General features: G+C 41.5%; 2 protein-coding genes across 5 annotated transcripts in view; both read right to left on the bottom strand.

Annotated features, from left to right (window-relative positions):
* The window catches only part of THRAP3 (thyroid hormone receptor associated protein 3), a 28,416-nt gene extending 21,166 nt beyond the window's left edge, over positions 1 to 7,250 (bottom strand). For 2 of the 3 annotated variants that reach the window (XM_053454663.1, XM_053454664.1), the window contains exons 1-2: positions 7,164 to 7,250; positions 4,525 to 4,597 (exon numbers count right to left, since the gene is read on the bottom strand). The gene's annotated coding sequence lies outside the window, so the exon portion shown is untranslated. The remainder of the gene's footprint in view (positions 1 to 4,524; positions 4,598 to 7,163) is intronic. The other variant, XM_053454662.1, reaches the window with a different exon arrangement.
* Positions 7,251 to 19,629: 12,379 nt separating this feature from the next.
* The window catches only part of MAP7D1 (MAP7 domain containing 1), a 39,160-nt gene continuing 35,770 nt past the window's right edge, over positions 19,630 to 23,019 (bottom strand). For both annotated transcript variants that reach the window (XM_053454665.1, XM_053454666.1), the window contains 5 exons: positions 22,332 to 22,382; positions 21,900 to 21,960; positions 21,668 to 21,767; positions 21,194 to 21,411; positions 19,630 to 20,236 (listed from right to left, as the gene is read on the bottom strand). In XM_053454665.1, coding sequence (XP_053310640.1) covers positions 20,226 to 20,236; positions 21,194 to 21,411; positions 21,668 to 21,767; positions 21,900 to 21,960; positions 22,332 to 22,382 — 441 coding nt within the window. In that variant the 3' untranslated portion in view covers positions 19,630 to 20,225. The remainder of the gene's footprint in view (positions 20,237 to 21,193; positions 21,412 to 21,667; positions 21,768 to 21,899; positions 21,961 to 22,331; positions 22,383 to 23,019) is intronic.

Here is a 23,019-nt window from a genome sequence, read left to right on the forward strand (position 1 = left end):
TACAAATACTGCATAGTAAACTACTTTGCACCACTGAGATGCTCGAAGCAGCTAGCCTTGATCACTTTTTGCAAATGCTTGTGAGGGAGCCCCTGGAGGTCTCTAATAAGCCAGCATTGCAAGATTAGGAGCTGGGGGATGGGGAAGAGATAAATGCATACATATGGGGGGGTGCCGCAGAATCCCACCATACATTTGTTAATGTTATGAGTAGCCTACAAGCCATTTTAAAACTACGCATAGTTACTGTAATGGAGGTACTAAATAAAAATATGCATACACAGATTTGGTGTATATCCACCAAAATTTCTTTGTATAACCCAAGCAATAACTGAATATTGGCAGGTATATTCCCATTGATGGCAAATACACTGTATGTAATATTTTGTTTTACCTACAAACATGTCCTCCCTCCAGGGTTCCTACAAAGAAAAATTATCTGTACACTGATGGAGAGGAAACAAAAAGGTTCTTTGATCACCGAGTCAGAACTCCAGCTAGGGTAACAGGGCAGGTCAAACAGTAACAGCTTGATCCGGAATGTTTTCTCTGGTTAGCAAGTACACCCATAGATTCAAAAATTAAAGTACGATGGCTCCTAAAAGTCTACCCCTGACAATGTTCAGTCTTAATCAGCCGAGCCTTCCCTTTATTTTGTAGCAAATAATCTCTGGAGCACCTACTAGGTACAAGGATTGGTTTCAAGCAGCTGACACACTAAGTGCTTTCAGAAACGTAACCATTTGGTTACTGCAACAATAAAGACAGTAACCCTCCCCCATCAACCTTAAAATGAGAGACCCAGTGAAACTCAACCCTTAACGGAACCTAGAAACCACATGCTAGGAAGTAGGACTGGGATTACTCTTCTTTAAATAATGAAGTGCGAGGTGTCTTCATTTTATCTGGAAGAGATATCAGTCTAGAAAGATGGAACAGAAACATACAATTGGATGGCACATAAGCGCATAGTCGCCATTTTCTCTGATTTAAAGGCCCAATCCCTAATCAGTCCTTGGTCTTGCCTTAGATTCAGGATAGCTTCACACCCACCCCGTGCAGGTTTGCATTTCCTCATTGTATTAGCCTCTATCACTTCTGCTGAGAGTCTGTTGCACCTTTAGTGTCCAATTGAAAATGTAGGAAAAATAAAAAAAAGCACTCATTTTTAATAGAAGCTGCAGCAGATTGCCCCCCTCTTATTTCAATATCAATTTTGACTATTTTGAAGCAGCCGGTCACTGGTAAAGTTACCCCAATAAAGTCAATATAAGTGCTTTCTGTGCATGTGTATATGTAGTTACATAAGTTACGTATGCTTTGGCAGGCACGAGAGGGAGTGGGGACCTGCTGGGAGTGCAGCATCTGTATATGACATATCTTTGCTTGTTCCACAAGCACAGCTGCTAGAAGTTAAACACTATGGAAAAGTGTCCCAGAAAAGCACAAATCTCCACCATCTTCACTGTCTACTGTCACTTAGCAGATGCCAGACTTTGGGAGCTGGCCTTTATCAATGTTCAGGCCTTGGTCAGGTTTCGAGGTGGAGGCACACCACAGATACGGATTTACAAGAGTCTGGCTCAATGAATTTTCATGCTGGATAATATGACAGAGTAATACTCTGCTTAAGGAAGTAGTTTATTGAGAGTTTTTTTTATGTTTATCCACCCCCTATCGCACTTACATTCCTGAGGAAGCTTTTAAGATACATAAATACAGGGAGCCAAATTGCCTTTAAATTCACTTCTGTGTTTCTGTTATGTCCAGTATTAATATTTGCAGTCTTTGGTTCATATATTTTAAGCACAGATGAGGGGTCATATTCATGCAGGCTTCAAGATCAACATGTCTTGATGTTTCAGGTCCAGATCTACCAATCGTGCCTCTAAGAAGTGTTTTTCGTTTCTTGAGCTGTGTTTTACATTTCTTGAGCAGTTTGTTGAGCTGTGACAGGTACATATTTGACTATAGTATCATGTAACAGATGTTAAAGCATTATTAATATATACATTTTCAAAGTCTTGTATGCTCCAAACACTATGAATGCTGTACTCAATGCGAATGGTTTCCCGCACTCAATGTAAGAAGACAGACCTCATAAAGTGCTCAGTGTTAAAATAAGGTGCTTACATAAAACAAAAAAAACCCTGAAAACACAAAGTGTTTGTGAATTTATCAGATCCAGTCTTATGAGTAACATTTGTATGCTTAAAGTTGGGTATACTCCTCATATTACATATTATACTATTTTTTATGTTTAATATCCGATTATTTTAGGTGTTGTCTACCATCTTCTTCAGATAAGGAAGAAAAAAATTTTTTTTCCACAGGATTAAATTTCTGGCACTATCGGTCTTTAAAATTAAGACATAAGGAATTTAGATTTTATTTTCTTTGGACATTTTTTTGGGCATGCATTCTGGGTTTTATTAATCTAATTATTTATTGCAAATTCATTAATCAACTTCTTTTAAATTCATTGTTGAGGGTTTATTCACTTTTTTTTTATTAAAGTCAAATTCATACTTTTTGTATTAAGTTTTTATACCGGCAAAATGGTCCTCCAGGATGTAAAGGGACTCCTTCCAAGGGCATGAGCAGAAAGCAGCCAAAAGCGGATGGGAAACGAGCCCACAAAAGGATCTGCCCTAAATGTTTGTATTACTTTTTCATTCAGGTCAAAAGGTTTTTTTTTTTTGTTTGGTTTTGTTTTTTATTATGCACGGTTCATTGGAGGGGCTGTACAGAACAGTAAACAGTCCTTTTTAAAGATCCTTTGTTATCAAACCTCGTAGAAATGTGTAAGGCCTACAGTTTCATTCCATGCAAATAAGCAGGACAGGAACTCTGACAGTTCCTTAAGATGAGTCAGACTTTAGTTTCGAGATGTTAAAATATACCAGGATTTACATTTCTATAGCTTAGGTTCCCCCAGAAATGGGTTATATCTGCAGCTGCCACAATGCAGACATGCAAACATGTTGTAGTCATCTGAGCAGAACAGCTCAAGTTAAACAAACAGCCCTCTGTAAGGGGAGTATAATTTATCCTTTGCCTTCATGTAACATGAGCACATACAGCCCTCAAATACTTTGCTTGTGCTGCCATTATAATGAAATCCAATATGCATGAGGGAAGGAATAAAAACCGTATTTGCCAGAATATAAATGGCACTTCCCCCCCGACTTTAAGTCTTGAAAGAGGAGGTGCAGCCTATAATCATGGTTTAGCGCAGGGATGTGCATTGTGTACCGCCTGATGCCTGGGATATGCATTTCCAGGCGCTGGGCAGGTGTTCCCCCACCCATTTAGCCCTGCAGCAGGGTAAGGATCCAGATGCCCCGCAGTGTGTCTCCGACAACCTCCGCTGCCAGCACTTCTATAGAGGAGAACCGGCGTCACATATCCATCCGGTGCTCCACCATAGAAGCCCCGGCGGAAGTGCCGCCAGCGGAGGTTGTCTGCGGACGGCTAGTAGCAACAAGTTGGTTGATGCCAGAGGAGGACCCTGCAGGCGACCAATTGGCTCACTCGCACGGCCTTTTTAACGCCTGACAGCAAACCTAAGCATCCGTAGGTTCGCAGTCAGGGGTTAACTTGGTGCAACTTGGCCGGCAGAGACCACGAACGACCAATAAAGCCACTCGTACGGACCTTTAACTGTTATAGCAGTAAGACCAGTGTTCTCTGTCGGCCAAGTCACTGAACCAGCATTTTAAAAGTTTGTACGAGCGACTATTGGTCGCCAGCTGGGGGCTCGTCTTCATTGGTTGATGGCAGAGGAAGCCACAGAAGGCGACCAATAGAGTTGCTCGTACGAAAATTTTAACTCCTGGCGCCAAAGCTACTTCATAGTCCGTACCGCGTTAACACCGTATTAACCCCTTCTAGAAGAAAGAAAAAAAAAAAAACGAATAATGCACACGAATATTCGCCTGAACCTAACACAGGAATAGGCGAATATTGGCAGAATACGAAGATCCCCCCCCCCAAAGACAAACACATAGAGCCTCCAAGTCTAGTGATAACCTCATAACTGGACGTGCTCATTGAAGTGCAAACATCTTTTGTGTTATTACCATCTGGCTATCAAACTGTTAAGAGCCGTTCGTTAAATAACAGCCAGTAGCACTTGCTTTTTAATGACTTTATGATCACTTACCAAGGTGTCACATGACACACATATGCATAACATGTATGCAGATAAAGCTATTAGGGAAGTCAGAAAAGAATCTTATCAACTACACATACTATCATTCTAGCAGCTTCTAGATATTTTACTTATGGTATAACAGCGTGTAGTAATATGTGAAAAGCTAAGAATAAGTGGCTCATTTCACATGTCAGATACATGTTCAGAGTTTAACAATATAAAGGAAACTTCGTTCTTTAAATCAGAAAAGGGCACAAGAAGACACAGAAAAAGCTCAACAGGTTGTTTATTTGTTCTGGGTGGCTGGCTTCAATTCTAGCACGTGGATTTGTTACAAGTTTTCCACCTCATAAATATGCACAAATGACTTACCTCAGAAATATCCGAGATGAATCGCAATCATCGGTTTAGCCCAATATCACGCTCTCAACACACCTTTATCTGTAGAGGGACAAGGCATTTTTTTTAGGACAGCACACAGTTACTGAGCTTACTTACTAAAGTGTGAGTCTGCAGGGGAGTTGTTTCAACTGCATTCACTAACCATCCCAGGCAACTTGCTCTGCAAGAATGACTGAACCGGCAATGCATAACACATGGTTCAATCAAGAAATCTCATTGCTTTATACATGTTCTTGCAGCAGAAGGTTGCTAGAGTTGTTCCTTCAATATGTAAATTGAAGTCAGTAAACAGCAATTCCCTTTTTGGTGAATAAACCGAAATTGGTAAACGCGCTATGCAAAACAAAAAGACAATATTTGAACTAGGACCAAAATAGATATTGCAATATTCGGTTTATAAGCAAAGGTAGAAAAAGTTCAGAAAAGTTCAGGCATTAGACCTTGGTGGTTTTGTATGTATGCGGGTACATGTAAAATCAGGGTTGAAACCTATGGTTCCTGGAAGGTAACTTTGGGGGCCAGACCTTGTGTTATTTTGTATTTATCTCCAAGTGCTTGTGCATTCATGCGGAGACAATTCATCCGATGCTAGCTGCCCACATGGGGAGTGCGAACTAGAAATGTCCCACACACTGCTTGGATTTCACAAAGACAAGGACGCTGAAGTATAACTTTACTCCCTTTCTTCAGGAATAGGGGGTTAAACCCAACAGGTGGTTGAATTGCTGGCAAAGACAAATGCAAATATTAAAAAACAGAACAGGGACTGCTTATTGCAGTAACATCCGAGGGGGGAGGGCAGGCCAGATAAGCGATATAGCAAGCTGTTCAGTGGTGAAACATCACAGTGTATTGCATACATTTCTGAATTTTGTGATGAATATGGGAAATAAAACCTTAGTGTTGCTATTAAAATTAAATAAATGCAAATTGGGTACGGTAAAGTAATTTTTCTGCATTTTTTATGAACACATGCATACCAGTATATCCTGCATGGAGAAAACCAAAATATCTTGTATTTGTTTATTCTGTATATATGAATATTGTTTTTGTCAATAAAGACAAAGTACAGCGGGCTCAAGAATACTGTAACTAAGTCCTCAGAAGTAGGATCATCCTTCTGTTACTGTATCTTGTACTAACACTGCTGGAAAACTATTTCATTTAACACCGGCTTGCAACAACTTGCATTATACATCGGTCTGTTTATTGACCATACACTCCCCGGACAGTTCACCAGTGCTGCAACTTAGAATACTATAATCTGAGGCTGCAGAACACAGCCCTACTTTACTACCATCTTTACACTGTGTGTACCTACTAATAATTTAATATGAACTAAGAAGCTTTAACACTTCAGTTGGCACCATAAAAATATACCGTATTTGCCCGAATATAGGCCGCACCTTTTCCCCTCACTTTAGGTCTTTAAAGTGGGGGTGCGGCCTATAATCAAGGTTAAGCGCAGGTATGCGCAGTTTGTGTCGTCCAATGCCCGGGACATGCAGTTCCAGGCGGGTGTTTTTAAACCCCCCATTTATCCCTGCTGCAGGTAAGCAGCGGTTCTATTGCGCCCTGTTGAGGACAACCTTTTGCAAGAGTCCCCAAGCAACCGGACAAGTAATATCTGAAATCATCTGGACCATCCGTGTCTGCACCCCGCAATCCCAGGGAAACTATCTGGTTTTCTGAGTTTCTTGGGAAAACTGGGTTTAACTAAGAAAACACAGTGCTGTACAAAACTCACTTTAAACAGGAAGCGTGTGCTACTGGCGGGTTCTAAAAATGCATCATACACGGCTAAATTTCAACGCAGCCATGTAACAGATTTTTCATAAACATCCCTAGCTTAAGAGTCTACAGGATCATCATAAGTTACATAGTGTGCCAGAATGGCATCTCACACCCGGTCTGCGCACATGCACAGCGGGCTGATAGCCCAAGATACAGCCACATTCACACAGTAGCAAAGATCGAATTATACAGATACTTCAAAAAGCATAAAGATCGGATTTCCAAGCAAGTGTAGCCTTGGTAATCCAAACAGTAATGGCGTTTCCCCTTTTGCTACTCATCAGTACACACACATTTTATATAACACATGGTGTACATTTAAAGTAACATTTTAGGCTTCTATATGCCGTTGCAAATGACAATTTACAAGGCGATCACTTAAAACATAAAAAATACCCACATTCTATAAGGATTACCCCGCAGCACGCACTTACACGCAGAAATTTCCACGGCCGCACTTCCGTGTAGCTCCCCATATCTATGGATATTTACACTAGGATTTTAATTAACAGCTGTACACCGCATTCGTCTCTCACTTAAATATAAGATTAATATTGACTTTTGTGGATGCAATGTCCTAAATTTAAAAACAAAGGAGACTTTTAGTGACAAATGCCTGGCTAAAGCCACCTCTAAACTCTACCACAGGCTCCCCGGCCGCAAGCAGGCCGTAAACACGGCGGGAAAAAAACCACCAGGACGGAAATGGTCGCATTAAGTAATACCCTAACTATGATAAGCATATAAGCGAACAAGCGGGTAGCGCTATTTCGTTATTCCGTCAGTGCACATTTATATATACCCAGCTCACCTGCAGATCCCGGGGCATCTACTGATTCTCACCTCTATCGGAAGCGTATAGTCAAAGCGCCGACAACAGACACACAACCGAGTATGGCTCTGGGAGTTGTAGTTAATGGATTACCAGCTTAACCGTGTTAAGCGGCCAGCGAAAACTACATTTCCCAGAATACCTGACGTGCTCACGCAGTTTCTGAGGAACGATTGAGGAAATGATAAACCGTCACAGAGTTTTAAACAAATGAGACACGATGCAGACAATTAAAGCCATATAGGTGTACCGAACTAATGCAACTGCCGAGTCCGATATATTGGGTTTCTAGACGTCCCGCATTTTAACATGTATAATTTTTTTGAGGAAAAAAAGAAAAAGCCTAAATATAAGACTACCCTATAGGAAAATGTTTTACTATCAAATATTAATTCACATGTAAACTATTTTTTCATTTATTTAATAAAAACTATGATTGATAAAAACGCATTTTTTGTTTTTATTTCTTTTTATTTGCCAACCTGCCAGCCCCCAGTTATGCACATCTGCCCCTCCTCCAGCTTGCCACTCAGTCCCTCAGATATACCTTATATCCCTATACGCCACTTTACCCTCTAGATATGTTCTATACCCCCCTATATGCCACTCTGCCCCTCATATATGCCTTATATCCCCCTATATGCCACTGGACGTCTGTGTCATGAGCATAGACAACCTCCGCTACTACCTGGCACTTCCACTGGGGCTTATATGACTGAGCACTGCAAGGTCATGTGCATACCTGGGAACTTCCCTCTCCGTCAGTGGGCGGTTCCACTGATGTCAGGGGCAGTCCCGCTGACATCAGGGGGAACACCCCCATGTAAATGAAAAAATGGGCGGGGAACAGGGCGTGTCAAGACCCCAAATCCTACGGTTTGCAGGAGCGGGGTCTTGACACACCCCGCTCCCCGCCCATTTTTTCATTTACACAGGGGTGTTCCCCCTGATGTCAGTGGGACCGTCCCCCAAATCAGCGGGACGGCCCCCAACATCAGCGGGACTGCCCCCGACATCAGTGGAACCGCCCACCGACAGAGAGGAGCAGCGCTCACCTGGAAATCTCTAGGTCAAACCCGGAGAGTTCCCAGGTATGGCCATGTGACGCCGGCGCTCCATCGTAGAAACCCCAGGGGAAGTTCCGGGTAGCAGCGGAGGTTGTGTGCGTGCATCGCAGATACGTCCACACGCTGCCAGAGAGGAACCATTAACATACTTTGTGTGGGAACTCTCGCTGGAAGAGTATCTTTATACATATTATTTTTGTGTTGCACATATAATTTACTTGCTTATTATTTGGGTGCGCAGACACTTGTGTGGATGAAATGCTTGAATTAATTGTGAGAATGCATTAATAAATATGTGTGAATGACTGAGAGAATATATAATTGTGTAAATGAAAGAGTGAATGAGTGACTGTATAAATGTTTTGTGTGTATCATAGATGTATAAGTGATTTGGCGAAAGGCAAAGTTGACTCAAGCAGGGTGTTTGGGGACCAAGATGGCACAGGCATGGTGTTTTTGGGACAATGATGGCTGACGCTGGGCTGTTTGTGGACAAAGACGGCTCACGCTGGGCTGTTTGGGGACAAAAATGGCTCAGGCTGGGCTGTAATCTGTGTGTTTAATCTGGGTGCTGTTCAAGTTCTATGTGGACAACAGGGCTGGCCTTTGGGGTGTGCAACCTGGATCTATGCCTGTAATTTAGGTTTCTTTTAATCTATACCTTTAATGCTGAGTTTATATGTGATTTCCAGTTGACTTATACCTGCAAAGCGGGGTTTGTGTGTTATTTTATTGATCTGTATCTGCTATGCTATGTTTCCATACATTATTATTGTATACCTGAAAATATAGGATTTGTATGTCTGATTCTGTTTATTTGATTTATATCTTCAAAGCTGAGTTCACATGTGATTTTCAATTGATCTACCATATTTCCCCATGTATAAGATGCACCTTTTTTTGAAAAAATTGGGGTCTAAAAATTGGGTGCGTTTTATACAGCGCTGGTAGATTTTTTTTTATTTTTTTTAAACTAACTGCTGCTTACCTTCATCCGCCGCGGCTGCACAGGAACCCGGTGGAGTCACGTGAATGCACACCGCATCACATGACTCCGCTCAGTTCCTGTGCAGCCGCGTCGAGCAAGGCAGAGGGGAAACAGCGCCCCCCACGGAAGTCGACGAGCAGCAGCAGAAGATCTGCAGTTCAGGTAAGGTTGGGGAGTAAATTGTATGTATGTATGTATGTATGTTAGCATGGGTCCGTGTGTAGGGGGCACAGGGAGGCTGAAAGTGATGTGCATGTACTGGCTGCCTGAGCATGATAGGAGTGTGATTGCTAACAGGTGCTAGCAGCCAACATCAGCCACACTCATATCATGCCCAGGCAGCCAGTACAATAACTTTATGTAATATATTTTTTTTTTGGCCCCCAAAACTGGGGTGCGTCTTATACTTGGGGAAATGTTTTCATACATTATTTATGTGTACCTGCAAACATAGGGTTTGTATGTCTTATTCAGGTGATCTATACACGCAAGTGCTGTTTGCATGTGTTGTGTATTTGATCTATACCTGAACCACAGGGAGCAAGGAAAAGAGAATGAGGCGACAAAGGGACTCTGGGGATGAGTACGGGGAGAGGACATCTCAAAGCCACGGTAGGGTCAGAAGGAGGGAAGACTGAACTGACTCTCAGTCTTCCCCTAATCTGCAGTCAGTGTGGCAAAAAAAATGTTGGTGTGGGAGCGGAGGGAGTGATTGTATGCTAGGGAGCATGGAGGGGGTGCCAAGGAAATAATAATTGCCTAGGGTCCAATTTTTTCAATATATAACGAAAAATTGTTTTTATTACAAAGATTGCACTTTGGGGACCTGGATCCTCCTCTCTGGCAGCTGCCAGCACTTCCTCTTGGGGCTTCTATGACAGAGCGCCGGCATCACATGACCTTCCGGCGCTCCACCATAGAAGCCCCGGCGGAAGTGCCAGCAGCAGCGGAGGTTGTCCGTGCGCATCCCACAGTCGGTGAACGTTTGCGTGATTCGCACAGACAACCTCCGCTGCGAGCACTTCTGCCGGGGCTTCTATGACAGAGCACCAGTGCGACATGACCTTCCGGTGCTCAGTCATAGAAGCTGCGGCGGAAGTACCGACCAGCGGCAACGGAGGTTGTCTGCGCGCATTGCACAGACCTCCACCGGCTGCCCCCACTAGACATCAGGGAATGTGAAGCACAGGGGACAAGTCTAGGGATGCACTGGTAAGTTGGGGGGGGGGTACAATGGTTTTCTGGAGGCAGAGTTTCATATAGGGGGCCAAAAGGCATATCAGGGAGGCAGAGTGGCATATCGGGATGTATAAGGCATTTCTGGGCGGCAGATGCGCATAACTGGGGCAGAGTGGCAAATAAAAGGAAAAACTAAATATTTTTTCTAAATCATAGTTTTTATTAAATATGACAAAATGTGAATTAATGTTTACTAGTTAATCTTTTTTTCCTATAGGGTAGTCTTATATCCAGGCTTTTTCTTTTTTTCCTAAATTAATAGTCAAATTTTGGGGGGGTCGTCTTCTAATTGAGCAAATACGGTATTTATTGTACATTATTGTTACCAGTTATATATTATTGTACTTGTTTGCACTTGCACATAAATAATCTCTAATGAAAACTAGTTGTTTGTTAAAAGATTTGTTCCCTTTATTTTTTGTTGAGGGGGCGCCAGAGAAGTAGTCCGCACAGGGCACCTGAAGACCTAAGGCCAGCCCTGGTTAAAGTACTACCAATATAAATAGTTGTTTTATGTTTTAGAGAGACATATCACATACAATACTCTATTGGGGTTCCTTATAGTTATCATTATTTTGTATTTTCTGTTTTTATTACTATTTTATTTAAGACCTTTTTTTTTCTTCATTTTTTGGTGAAAGGAGGGTATCTCTGTAGGGATAAACTATGTATCGTGGTAAAAAAACTTCTGCAACAAGTTAAACCAATGTGATTATAAAAAATGTAGTTCATGAATCAGCAAAAAATGCAAAAGCAGCTCCAGGGTCTTACTCACACATATCACAATAATAATGTCTAATAATTTTGTGCCAAAAAGCTCGACCATTGTAACAATATAAATTATTATAAAATGAAGTCAATATCATGTCACATTTTACTATAGTGTATAAATTGCAGAACCTAGTGTCTTGGCGACCTCTAGTGTTCATTAAAGAATGCCTCTAAATGTATGGAAAAAATAACTAGGAAAGCGGGAACCATTCAGCTTTTGGCCAGGCGGTTGGGAAGTGCTTATGGAGTGGCTTTCAGTGAGTAGCTTCCGAGTCTTCACGTTGGCAGCCTGTGTCCTCCATTGGTCACTATGCCAGCAGGATATCTGATGACTGGCAGGATGTATGTGTTGATGGTGTGGATCTTGTTCTTGCCATTTGTATGTTGTGGGTAGGCAGGTTATTGGCCAGTATTTGGAGGGTGTTGTGTCCTAACCAGAGTCTTTCATGATCAGCACTGTTCTTCCTTGTGTTAGCCAGTCTGAGTGGGAGCCTGTTGCTAGCAGGATTCCCATCCTGGATGACATCCCACTACCTAAAGTTCCTGTTTTCAAAACTGCACTCCTGTTTAACTTCCATGTTTTCTATCTACAATTTCTGATTTCTCTATTAAGTCCACCCAAGGGACCAAGTTGGCTGCATTGGTGGTACACCTAGCTCCACTTATCCTTCATAGCCTGTTGCTCATCTAATGCTAGTGAACCTGCAAAATATCTCTCATGCAAGAAATTACTAAAATACTATCCATTCTCTTGTGATGAAATCCGGATTATTGCAACCCCCTATTGTCCTCCCTCTCTCCCAACTCCAATCCATTGTTAACACCATTTTTGTATAGTTCTTCATCTGCTTCCCTACCATGCCAGTCCTTCTATTGGTGTCATCTGTCCCACAGAACTACTAACCATTACCCTAACATGTTGTGCCCTATATCTCCCCTGTTATCTCTAAATACCCTCCTGATGTCCTACTTCACTCCTCCCACAAATTTCTCCAACTGTTATCTTCTCTTCCTACTCACGAACCCAGGCTTTTATCTGTGCTGTACCTAGTCTTTGGAATACCCTACCATATTTCAGAGTCTCCTGTAGTCCAGCTATATAATCTCTGGTACACAAAACAAAGCAAAAAAGTCAGCGCATACCTAGAAAATATAATTCAAAAACATCTAAGGCATAAATATTGGGTACTCTGTCACACTATATGACCATTTATTGCATAGCTCCCCACTACGTCAAAGTACCATTAGTTAAGTCATTCCTATTTAATTTTTCATGACTATATTGCTTACCAAGCTGAATACCTTTTCATTTTTAACCCAATGAGTCTTGGAATTTAAAGGCTTCTTTGGAAACCAGAGGCTCCTGTGTGGCAGGTGGGTTTCTCAACCTTATAGCTTGGTCATTACCTGCAAATATGCATAGCAAAAAATGTACATAAAAGGGAGCTCAGAACTGACGAAAAAGCATAAAATGTATACTTTTACACCAAAAGTGGAGGAGAGTGTTTTTTAAAACCCCTTAATGACAATTGCCGGTTCTGGCACGGCACGGAAAAACAAGTCGATTATGACAAATGACGTGCCAGAACTGGCACGTCTTTAAACGGGTGCAGAAAGCGATCTACGTTCGCTTTCTGCACCCAAACGGCGTTGCTGTAATGCCTCGACCTCGAGGCATTCAGCAACGCCATGATCCGCACCAGGGGCCATGTCTGGCCCCACCCCGGGGCGTCAACAACCGCCATACATTGCATGGCGGCGGACACCCGTTTTAAAAGCGTTTAGGAGGCGATCAACGATCACCTCCTGAACTTAAATGGTGTCGCTGGAATGCCTCGATCAGGAGGCATCCAGCGACACCAAACACTTACCTTTGGATGGACTGTGACCGCTCCGGAGAGCGGTCACAGCCGCCGCTGCCGGTGATCTTCGCCATCCGCAAGATGGCCCGGGAAAAAAAACAATAAAGGTGAAAAAGTTCGCTAGACGGTCTCCTGACCCTCTCTAGAGAACTCTGGCTCCACTTGCAGGTTGAATACAGGTACTGCATTCAACAGGGGCGTAACTAGACGCGTCAGGGCCCGGGTGCAAGAATCTTTTAATAAAAGTAGGTAACACACAATTGGACAAAATTAGCAATATGACTTGGCATGATAGGAGTGTGATTGCTAACAGCAATCACACTCCTATCATACCCAGGCAACCAGTAAATGCTGGTACCTAGGCATGATGGGACTGTGCTCGCTGTGATTGCTGTTAGCAATCACACTCCTATCATGCCAAGTCAGCCAGTACATGCTGGTACAGGGTGGCTGTAAGTGATGTGCAGACCCCATACTGCTGGCAGCATCACTACACAAGGGGGGCAGCTAGCTAGGTTTCAGCATGTACTGGCTGACTTGGCATGATAGGAGTGTGATTGCTAACAGTAGTCACAGTCCCATCATGCCTAGGTTCCAGCACTTACACATCCATCCAGTAAATGCTGGAACCTAGGCATTATGGGACTGTGATTGCTGTTAGCAATCACACTCCTATCATGCCAAGTCAGCCAGTACATACTGGTACAGGGTGGCTGTAAGTGCAGACCCCATACTGCTGGCAGCATCACTACACAAGGGGGGCAGCTGGCCAGGTTTCAGCATGTACTGGCTGACTTGGCATGATAGGAGTGTGTCCCATCATGCCTAGGTTCCAGCACTTACACACACACACACACACACTCATTTATTCATATAATCATTCATTCACAGATTCATCCCCTCAATCACACACACTCATTCAAACACCCTCCCCACCCCCTTACCAGCACTACAGCTCCTCGATGCCGCTCACAGACTTCAGCAGGGGGTGCGGCCTCCCTCTGCCTTCTTTGCTAAAGCACAGAGGAAGTAGGATGTCACGTGAACTCCGCTTCCTCTGTGCAGTCCAGAAGACCCTCCCACAAGTAAGTAGCAGGGCTTGAGGTGCGGCTCGCGTAAGATCGGTTGCCCTGGCCGCACCTCGAGGTCTCGCCCCTGCCCGATTTCGGGCGGCCCCTTGGCTTGGGCCCCCCTGCCGCCGGGGCCCGGTCGCAGTCGCGACCCCTGCGACCCCGGTAGTTCCGCCACTGGCATTCAACCATGCAAGTCAATGGAGCTCAGCTTTCTAATCACAGTGTGATTAGTAAAAATAAATTAAAAAATAAAATAAAATTAATAACAATTGGAAAAAAATAGTAAAAAAAACAGTAAAATGTAAAAATAATTTCCCACTGATGTCACTATCAGGGGAACCTTCAAGTTGAAAAAAATTTTTTTTTTTTTTTTAAAAAGGCAAAAAAAAAAATATATATATAAAAAATATATTTTTGTGAGCAAGTCCTAAAATTAGCACATTAGCTTAAAACAATTCTCGCATGGAAAGAGTTAAAATACTGGCATATTAAATGCCCATGGGGTGTCTACTTTTAAAAAATGTATGATTTGATGGGGTAAATTGAATTGGCCGGTTTCAACAATGTCCCAAATAACACGGGGGGAAGGATGCCCTCACATCTAATTTCCAATTAGAAAAATGCACACGTACCAAATCTGGCCTTTTAGTTCCCCCAAAAAATGACAAACCCATGCATGTGGGGTATCACTGCGCTCAGGAGATGTTGCTGAACACACATTGGGGTGTCATGTGACAGCGGCATGAACCAGGAGCTGTAAATTCATACATAAAGTAGGTGTGTGGGGGAAAAATACACACAAAAAAATACTACTGCAAACTTTGAAAAAATTCTGGTGGTAAAATGTGTGCAAGCAAAGAGTTAAAATACCAGCATTTAAAATACCCTGGGGTGTCTAGTTTTCAAAAATATATGGCTTTATTGGGCACACTGAAATGGCCCGGCTCAAAGATGTACCAAATAGGGCATGGGCAGTGGATCCCCAAATGCCAAAGTTCAACATTGAAAAATGCGCATGTCCCAAATGTGGCCCTTTTGCCCCCAAACAGCCAGGCAAAATCATTCATGTGAGGTATCGCTGTACTCAGGAGATGTTGCTGAACACATATTGGGGTGTTTTGTGATAGTGACATATACGAGAACCTTTTTATTCATACCTGAAGTAAAATGTGTGTGGAAAAACAAATGCAAAAAAAATTACTACCATAAAGTTTGACAAAGACTGATGGTAGAATTAGTGCTTTGAAAGGGTTAAAATACTAGCATTTGGAATACCCTGGGCTGTCTAGTTTTCAAAAATATATGACTTGATGGGGTAAATTGCATTGGCCGGGTTCAAAGATACCCAAAATGGCACATGGGGGGGAAGAATTACCAGATTTGGAAAAAATGGCTTTGAAATAGCAAAACGCTACCTGTACTTATTGCCCCATAATGTGTAGAAAAAAGCAAAAAAACATAAAAACATTGGGTATTTCTAAACTCAGGACAAATAGTAGAATCTATTTAGCAGGTTCAGTAAACGGGAAAGAAGAAAATTACAGCTAAACACGAGCAGCGCAGAAATGTTAAAACGGCCATTGTCACGAAGGGTACAAAAAGTAAAATCAGCCTTTGTCACAAAGGGGTTAATTTATAGCCTAGCTTTGTTTTTATGATATAAAAGCAAACTTTCTACTAAATATCTATTTCAATGTATCTATTTGTATTTTTGTGGTGTTGTGTGGTTAACAGTAGTAGGTTTGGAGACTTGGCATAGGCAGGCTGTTTCAATGGCAGACTTGGCACAGGCAGACTGCTTCAGGAGCAGCGGTGGCACAGGCAGACTGCTTCTAGGGCAGTAGTGGCACAGGCAGACTGCTTCAGGAGCAGCGGTGGCACAGGCAGGCTGCTTCTAGGGCAGTGGTGGCACAGGCAGACTGCTTCAGGGGCAGCGGTGGCAAAGGCAGGCTGCTAAATAGGCAGCGGTGGCATAGGCCTGCGGTCTGCAGACCAAATGCACACTCCTCCGTGATTAGAGTTCAGCATGTGCGTGAGTTTCCCGGAGAGTACGGTGACATCAGGCATCACATCAGTGCTCACTCGGAGTGAATCCTGGAGCTGACACCAATTACAGTGGTGGCCTGCAGTGAGAGGTATTATATGCATTTTATTGAGTTGGGTTGGCTGAGCCTGGGCATCATAAAGTTTAATTCCACCTTTCTTTTGTGCTGTTGCTTGTAAATTCTCACAAACTATCATGATATAACATAATGAATGTGGCCGGTGTTTCACACTTCACACTAGGCAGCACAATGTCTTGGGTCGGACCTGGTTTAGGGTCATTGCCCTGCTGTATTACACAACTTCTACTGAGCTTCAGCTGTCAGACAGCCACCCTCGACATTATCCTGAATGATACCTTGACAAATTTTGGGAAATCATTGTCCCCTCAAAGATGGGGAGCTGTTTAGGCTGAGGCAACAAAGCAACCCTAAATCACCATTCTGCATGTTCTTGCCACACAAATTAACCTTAACTTCATCAGTCCACAAACCATTTTCCCAGTAGCGTTGTGGAGTGTCAAGGTGTTAAATTGGAGAGCAGCGGCTTCCTCCATGCTGCCCTGTCATGGGCTCCATGCCCGTTCAATGCTTTGCATTTGGTAGTCTCATGAACAGAAATGTTAACCAATTCCAATGATCCCTTCAAGCCTTTAGCTATTACTTTTTGACCTAATTGAGCATTCTGCGTTGTGCCCTTGGAGGCATCGTGGCTGGGCACCCACTTCTATGTTGAGTAGCCATAGTACTAACTCATCTCCATTTATAAACAATTTGTCTATCTGTGGACTGATGAATATGTAAACTCTTTGAGATTACTTTGTAACCCTTCCCAATATTATGTAAATCAACAATTCTTGATTGTAGGTCTTCTGAGACATGGTTCACATCAGCAGATGCTTCTCATGCTTCCAGATGCAGTTTGCGAACTCCCAACTTGAATTAGCTTTTGTTGACGTGATTAGCCTAGGGTTTAAATTATGTGTTCAGTATGAACAAGAACAATACAAAATTTGTGTACTAAAACAGATTGTGTTTCTTCATTATTCTTCAACTTAGATGGAGATCATGTCATATTTTTTATACAAATTTATACATAAATGCTGGTAATTCCAAAGTTTTCACTTACTTTTTCTTGCCACTATATACTTAGCTTTCATTATGGATCGTTCCATTCCTCCCCAATAATGGTAGGAAAGGCCTTGTGTGCAGGGAAAGCATGCATTTTCTTGGCAGAGGAAAAGAACATAAAGGTGGGTTTCTTAGCTTGCATAGCCTGGGCAGAACAGACAGCAGACAGCTTGCTAACTCTCTCAGTTCTTCTGTATATTCTCCCACTTCTTCCCAAGGTGTAAATGGGCTTTCTAATGCAGGAAACACTGAAAGCCAGAAGTGCCACAATTTAGCAATTCCTGGAGCTTTATATAAGAAAAAACCTACAAGAGTATCTGTGTTGGCAGGAGAGGCAGCCCATCAACTCTTCAGACGCCACCATGGGTGCTACTATGGGGAAAGGGAGAGGGGGAAAAAGCCCCTACTTCGGTAAATTCCTTACCAAAAATGTATTTTACCTTAGTCAAAGTGTCAGCCAAACCTAGGGTTCTTATCCAGCTGCTTCACATTGGAGAGGCATCTGAATAAAAGCTCCTCCATGACCTATAAGAAAGCCACCCTCCCCAATAATTTGCCCTGTTTGTAAGGGTTGACATATAAGCTGTAGTAGTGTCTGCCCACCATGTTTTAAACCCTATTAAGCCCCATATTTCAGGCTACCAACTTCAGTGCTTCTACTGTTGTGTCACACATAAAATTAGCAGCTATACAAATCCCAGGTAGCATCTGAAGTTTTTGGTGTCGTATTCTTCATCTCCACCTCAAGTAGACCTACCAAGATCCTATCAACTTTGGCAAGAGTAGCTGATGTAAGAAGTGCTTGTCTCATGTAACCTTCTGCCTTCCTACAATTCTTCTTCCTCAATTATTTTGAGAGGAACAAGCACAGGGATCTTTTTTCGGGCTCCTCACTTATGAACTCTTTGAACACCGGGTGGACTGGAAAAGCATTTGGGTGTCTCCATAACACCTTACACTGCTTTGATCAGTTTAGGTACGTCCTCTAACGGACAGAGGGACGTCTTCTGATTGGAACTCTGAGGGTCCTGGCTAGAGTGCTGCGGTGCAGGCATCCTGTAAGGTATTTTGCACACTGCCTTGTAGCCACGATACAAATTACTTGACCTCTAATTCACCCTCTTTGCTGCTATGCGTACAACTCTTTTTCTAGTACTGATCACATGCTTGACACACTAAGTGTTTTAATCGGCTTCTTCCACTGGATGGTAGGTGTCTGAGAGGAGGATCCAGAGCCTCAGACATTCTAAATAAAATCCCATTACATAAATAATATACATCAATGGTCATACAAAGTATGTGTAGATAATCAGAGGTGAAGGAACAGCATAACCAATGCAGAGACCCAGAAACCAAGAAATACCAATGGACATACATAGTATGTGCAGACAATGACATTGTAAAATCTGGACCTGCAGCAACATAACCCAGCAGCTATAGAGCAGGAAAGCCACCAAACTGATGTAACTCAGTTAAGAAATTTCAAAACTCCCACCATGATCTCTTCTGAAATGCTGAACACATCTTGCGTTCTAGTGTGGATAATGGACACCAAGTCTCAAAAACTTCCAGGACTCACTGAAATATTATTGATGAAGGTCACAGAATAACCAGCAACCTGGGACCATAAAGAAGCTGATGCTCACCATGATAGTTCTGCAAGTGGTATTTTGTATGTTCTACAAAGTATTTTTTTAGATTATGATGTGCATTTGTTTTATGACAATACTGTTGTACATCAATACACTGGTGTCAGAAACAATTGGCTAGCAGGTCATCAGAAGAGTCTGAGTCCACAGCATGTGAAAGGCCTCATGAATGATTCTGGTAAATAATGGAAACTTTGCACGTGAGAGTGAGTTGGACAGCATTCAAATAATTTATCCTCCACTGCATGAACAATTACTTTGTTTTCTATATGCACCTACCTTACAACTCCTGCCAAATGTTAGATAACAGCTTTACAGAGGAAATGCAGTTTTAAACAATCTCTACAGCTGATGAGCAATCTGATAAAAACATTGTACATAGCGTCAAGAAAGTGTTATAACTCCATACTTGGATTGACAGTATAATTACAGTAAAGTCTTCACTGAGACTCTATGGGAAATGAATAGGCATACTTATGACATGCTTAAAACCATATTTACTATGTTCAAGAACAGGTCATAGTAGACTAATGCCTTTAGAATTGGATTATTATATTTAATGTCTTAAAACAGTTAAATACACATATTTCTTCAATGTGTAAAACAGGCACTTTGTCATGATCATTGATGTAACACTGTGAGGTTTTATTTACAGAATTCATATACAGCATGGTACCCAGCAGTCTCTCTCTTTGTTAAATAGCTACATAATTAAGGACACCAGTAAGCTCTATCACACATTTTCAGTAATCGGTGGAATTCTCGAAACCACTTCCTTTTATCATTTTGTTTCCACCCTTACTTTATTGTGAGATTTGTCAGTTTTGTTTTCTTTATTTTAATATAAGGTGCATGTTATAAAAAAAAAACACATAGAACAAAATAGTAATAACACTAGGAAGTGTCCAGTGGATATGCTGTGGCACCGGTAAAGTGTTTCCTGGTATCAGCCACATCACATGAGAAAAGATATTGTAGTATTGTCTTGTAACATTCAGAATTTCAGATTTGTTATATTATTTTCTTGCCTAATTAACGAAGCCTTTGGATTTCCTCCTGGCAGTCATTGTGTCCATGAAAACATCAGAAAAAAAAAAGGTTAAAAAACAAAACAAAACCGGGTTTTCAACCCAGAAAGGTCTCTTGTCAATCAGTCCCATCCTTGTGACACCAGAAAGACCTTGCACTAAGCAGCACCTCAGGCTCCTGTTGCAACACTTTACAGAACTTCTACAGAAGAAATAAAAACAAGAGGAGAATTAATTATGTACCATAATATTACAAAAGTAGACATCAGTTAAAAAATACCAGCCAGTCATTTGTAATTTTCTGATCAGTGACACGTGCCTAACTCGTGTTACCGAGTCTGTTCTTTCAATAAAAGAAACAGTGTAAAAACATTGAAACTTTGTATTATTTTTCCATATAATTGCTTGGTGTCATTTGTAAGGTAGCACTGCCAGCAGTTGCCCCCAGTCCATGAAACTAGTGGGGCTGGATTTAGGACTAAAGGCTACGACTATCTGTCCATGTCACCAGCACACACACTAGCCTGTTAGCTAGGTTCCCTGCTGTTGGTTCAAAGACAGACTTGCTAAAGAGCATTTCAATGTAACATGGATGCAGGGCCACAATATGTCCCCCGATGTGCACACATACACCTGAATATGTACATGTCCATACACACAAATCTCCTTACATCTCAAGTGCAAAGTGTAGCGAGAGCACTTAATTGGGCTACAGTGCCATGCACAATGCAGTTACTGTTACTTGTTATGTGGTGGTACATTGTCAGATTATTCACTAGTGCACAGCCCCCCTCCAGATCTTTGGAAACATTAGGAGTGTGCCTAGTGCACCTAATGTGTAAGCTACCACTGTATGAATGTTCCTTTAAAAGGCACATTTGACCAAACTGCTGTTAAACAATTCTAGATGGCCACCATAATTGTAAATCATTTCTCTTGTTCACTAAATTAGAAGTTTGCATGAAAAGTTGAACATTTTGAAGACTTTATGCCAGTAAGAAGGGCTGAACTGGCCCTTCATAATACGCTACTGAAGTTAGTTACACAAATAGGGTGTTGACAAGGCTTGAGGCCAACTTGGTACATCAGAAAAAGAAATTGTATTGTTTCCAACTATAATAACTCCACAAAACCACGTTAATTGGCCCTTGAGCTTTACCTGTGACTTGAGGGGGTTGAACAGTTGCCTTATTTATGAAAGAATCTTTTCCTCCAAAAGCAATAATGGGCTCTCCAGGGGAAATTCCTTTCTCGACAATAGGATTACTAATTTCGGACAGCGTGATCACCTCCTCAAAAGCAGGGGAAGCATCCTTAGAAGAGAATCCATTTTCTTGTTTGGGAGTTTGGACCCCGTTCACCACAGCATCAGGAACCCTGAATAAATGCCATAAGTGAGATTAACACACATATTTGGTATATTTAGCACACTTTTTTCCTGTAGAATGCTGCAACAAATTAATGGGTGACTAAAATCAGAATGATGATCTACTTTGTTAATCGTAACAAGGTGAATGTACAAATTAAAAAGTGGAAGTCGATTTCACAGTTGGATGGAGAAAAATATACAATTTAACCTGATATGGTTGTAGTATCACCAAATTATTGTATAAAAAAACATTTGTCTACATACCCTTGTGGACAATCAAGTACTCCCATCTTCTCTTGAATTCTCACCACTTTTTTCTCTGGAAGTTCCACTTTCATTATATTTTCAGTAGGATTTTCTGCATCTGGAGACAATGCACATGCAACATATGGATAATTTAATCACTATATTCATCAGGTGTTCATATATGCAGTCCGCGAGTCTCTCCAACAAGTAGTACACATTAAAGGTATATTTCCCCTTATTGCCTTTTTACCTTTGCTTGGTACAGACTGTTTGGTTTCTTTTCCATTCAATGTCAGCTTGTCCTCTTTCTTCTGCAGAAAAGCAGTGCACATATGTCAGACTAAGACAAACATTTGTGACAATACCCCATAGAACTGATATACGTACAGAAACTAAAATGAAGAGTAACCGCATGATGCAAACATTTAACTAAAGTTTCCTAATGAATGCATGGATCCACAGAGAATCAAGAAAAAAAGCACATTTCACAAAAGCAATGCACAGCAATGCTGTAAAAAGGAAGATTAATGTGATACGAATGCTTTATCTAAAGAAATGGATTTCCCCACAGCCTCCCTATGTATTAAAATCTAAACGGCTAAGTGCATGTGTATATATTAACTTATGAATGCATCAACCTATGATCTCCCATAGTTTTCTACTTTAAAAGAAGTAAACTCACTTTGTCTGAAACATCAGATTTTCTTGTCCTTTTCATTATCTCTTCAAGACGCTAAAATAAAAACCAAAGTGAGTCCAGGGAAAAATAAAATTTCACATACCCTCCAGAAAATTTTACACAAACTCTAACATACAAACTGGGAAATACAATGCAGTTTTTTTTTTTAAAAGATTTATTAAAGTAATGGTCAGTGTTTTATATGGGATGGAAACTTATTTTATCTTTGTAACAGATGCAAGCTGGGAATACCCTGTAAATTGTAAGCTTGCAAGTAGGGCCCTCTCTACCTATGGTAATCGGTTTGTCATAGTCTGTTAATTATAGTTTTGTCATAACCCTTTAATATATGCATTGTAGGAAGCACTTCATAAATTGTTGCCCCTCTATATAAATAAGAATCATAAATAATAATAATTTACAATTTGCTTATCATCTTGAGGTGGCACAGGCTGAGCCTTTACCAGTATCATTCAGGATAGAAATTAAAAAAATGTTTCTAGCCTCCAAGGTTTCCTCCTTGTTCAGATATGGTTGAATTGGCACTGCAATTTATTTATAAAATAACCCTCAGGAACAGGCTATCTTTGCCTTCACTGAACATTCCCCACCAATCCCTAAGACAGTGTCTAATTTTCAATAAATGAAGATACACTGGGTTTACTAACTTGAAAAGGTCTTTAATTCTAAA

The sequence above is a fragment of the Spea bombifrons genome, chromosome 2 (genome assembly GCF_027358695.1).
Source record: "Spea bombifrons isolate aSpeBom1 chromosome 2, aSpeBom1.2.pri, whole genome shotgun sequence".
Taxonomy (NCBI): Eukaryota; Metazoa; Chordata; class Amphibia; order Anura; family Pelobatidae; genus Spea; species Spea bombifrons.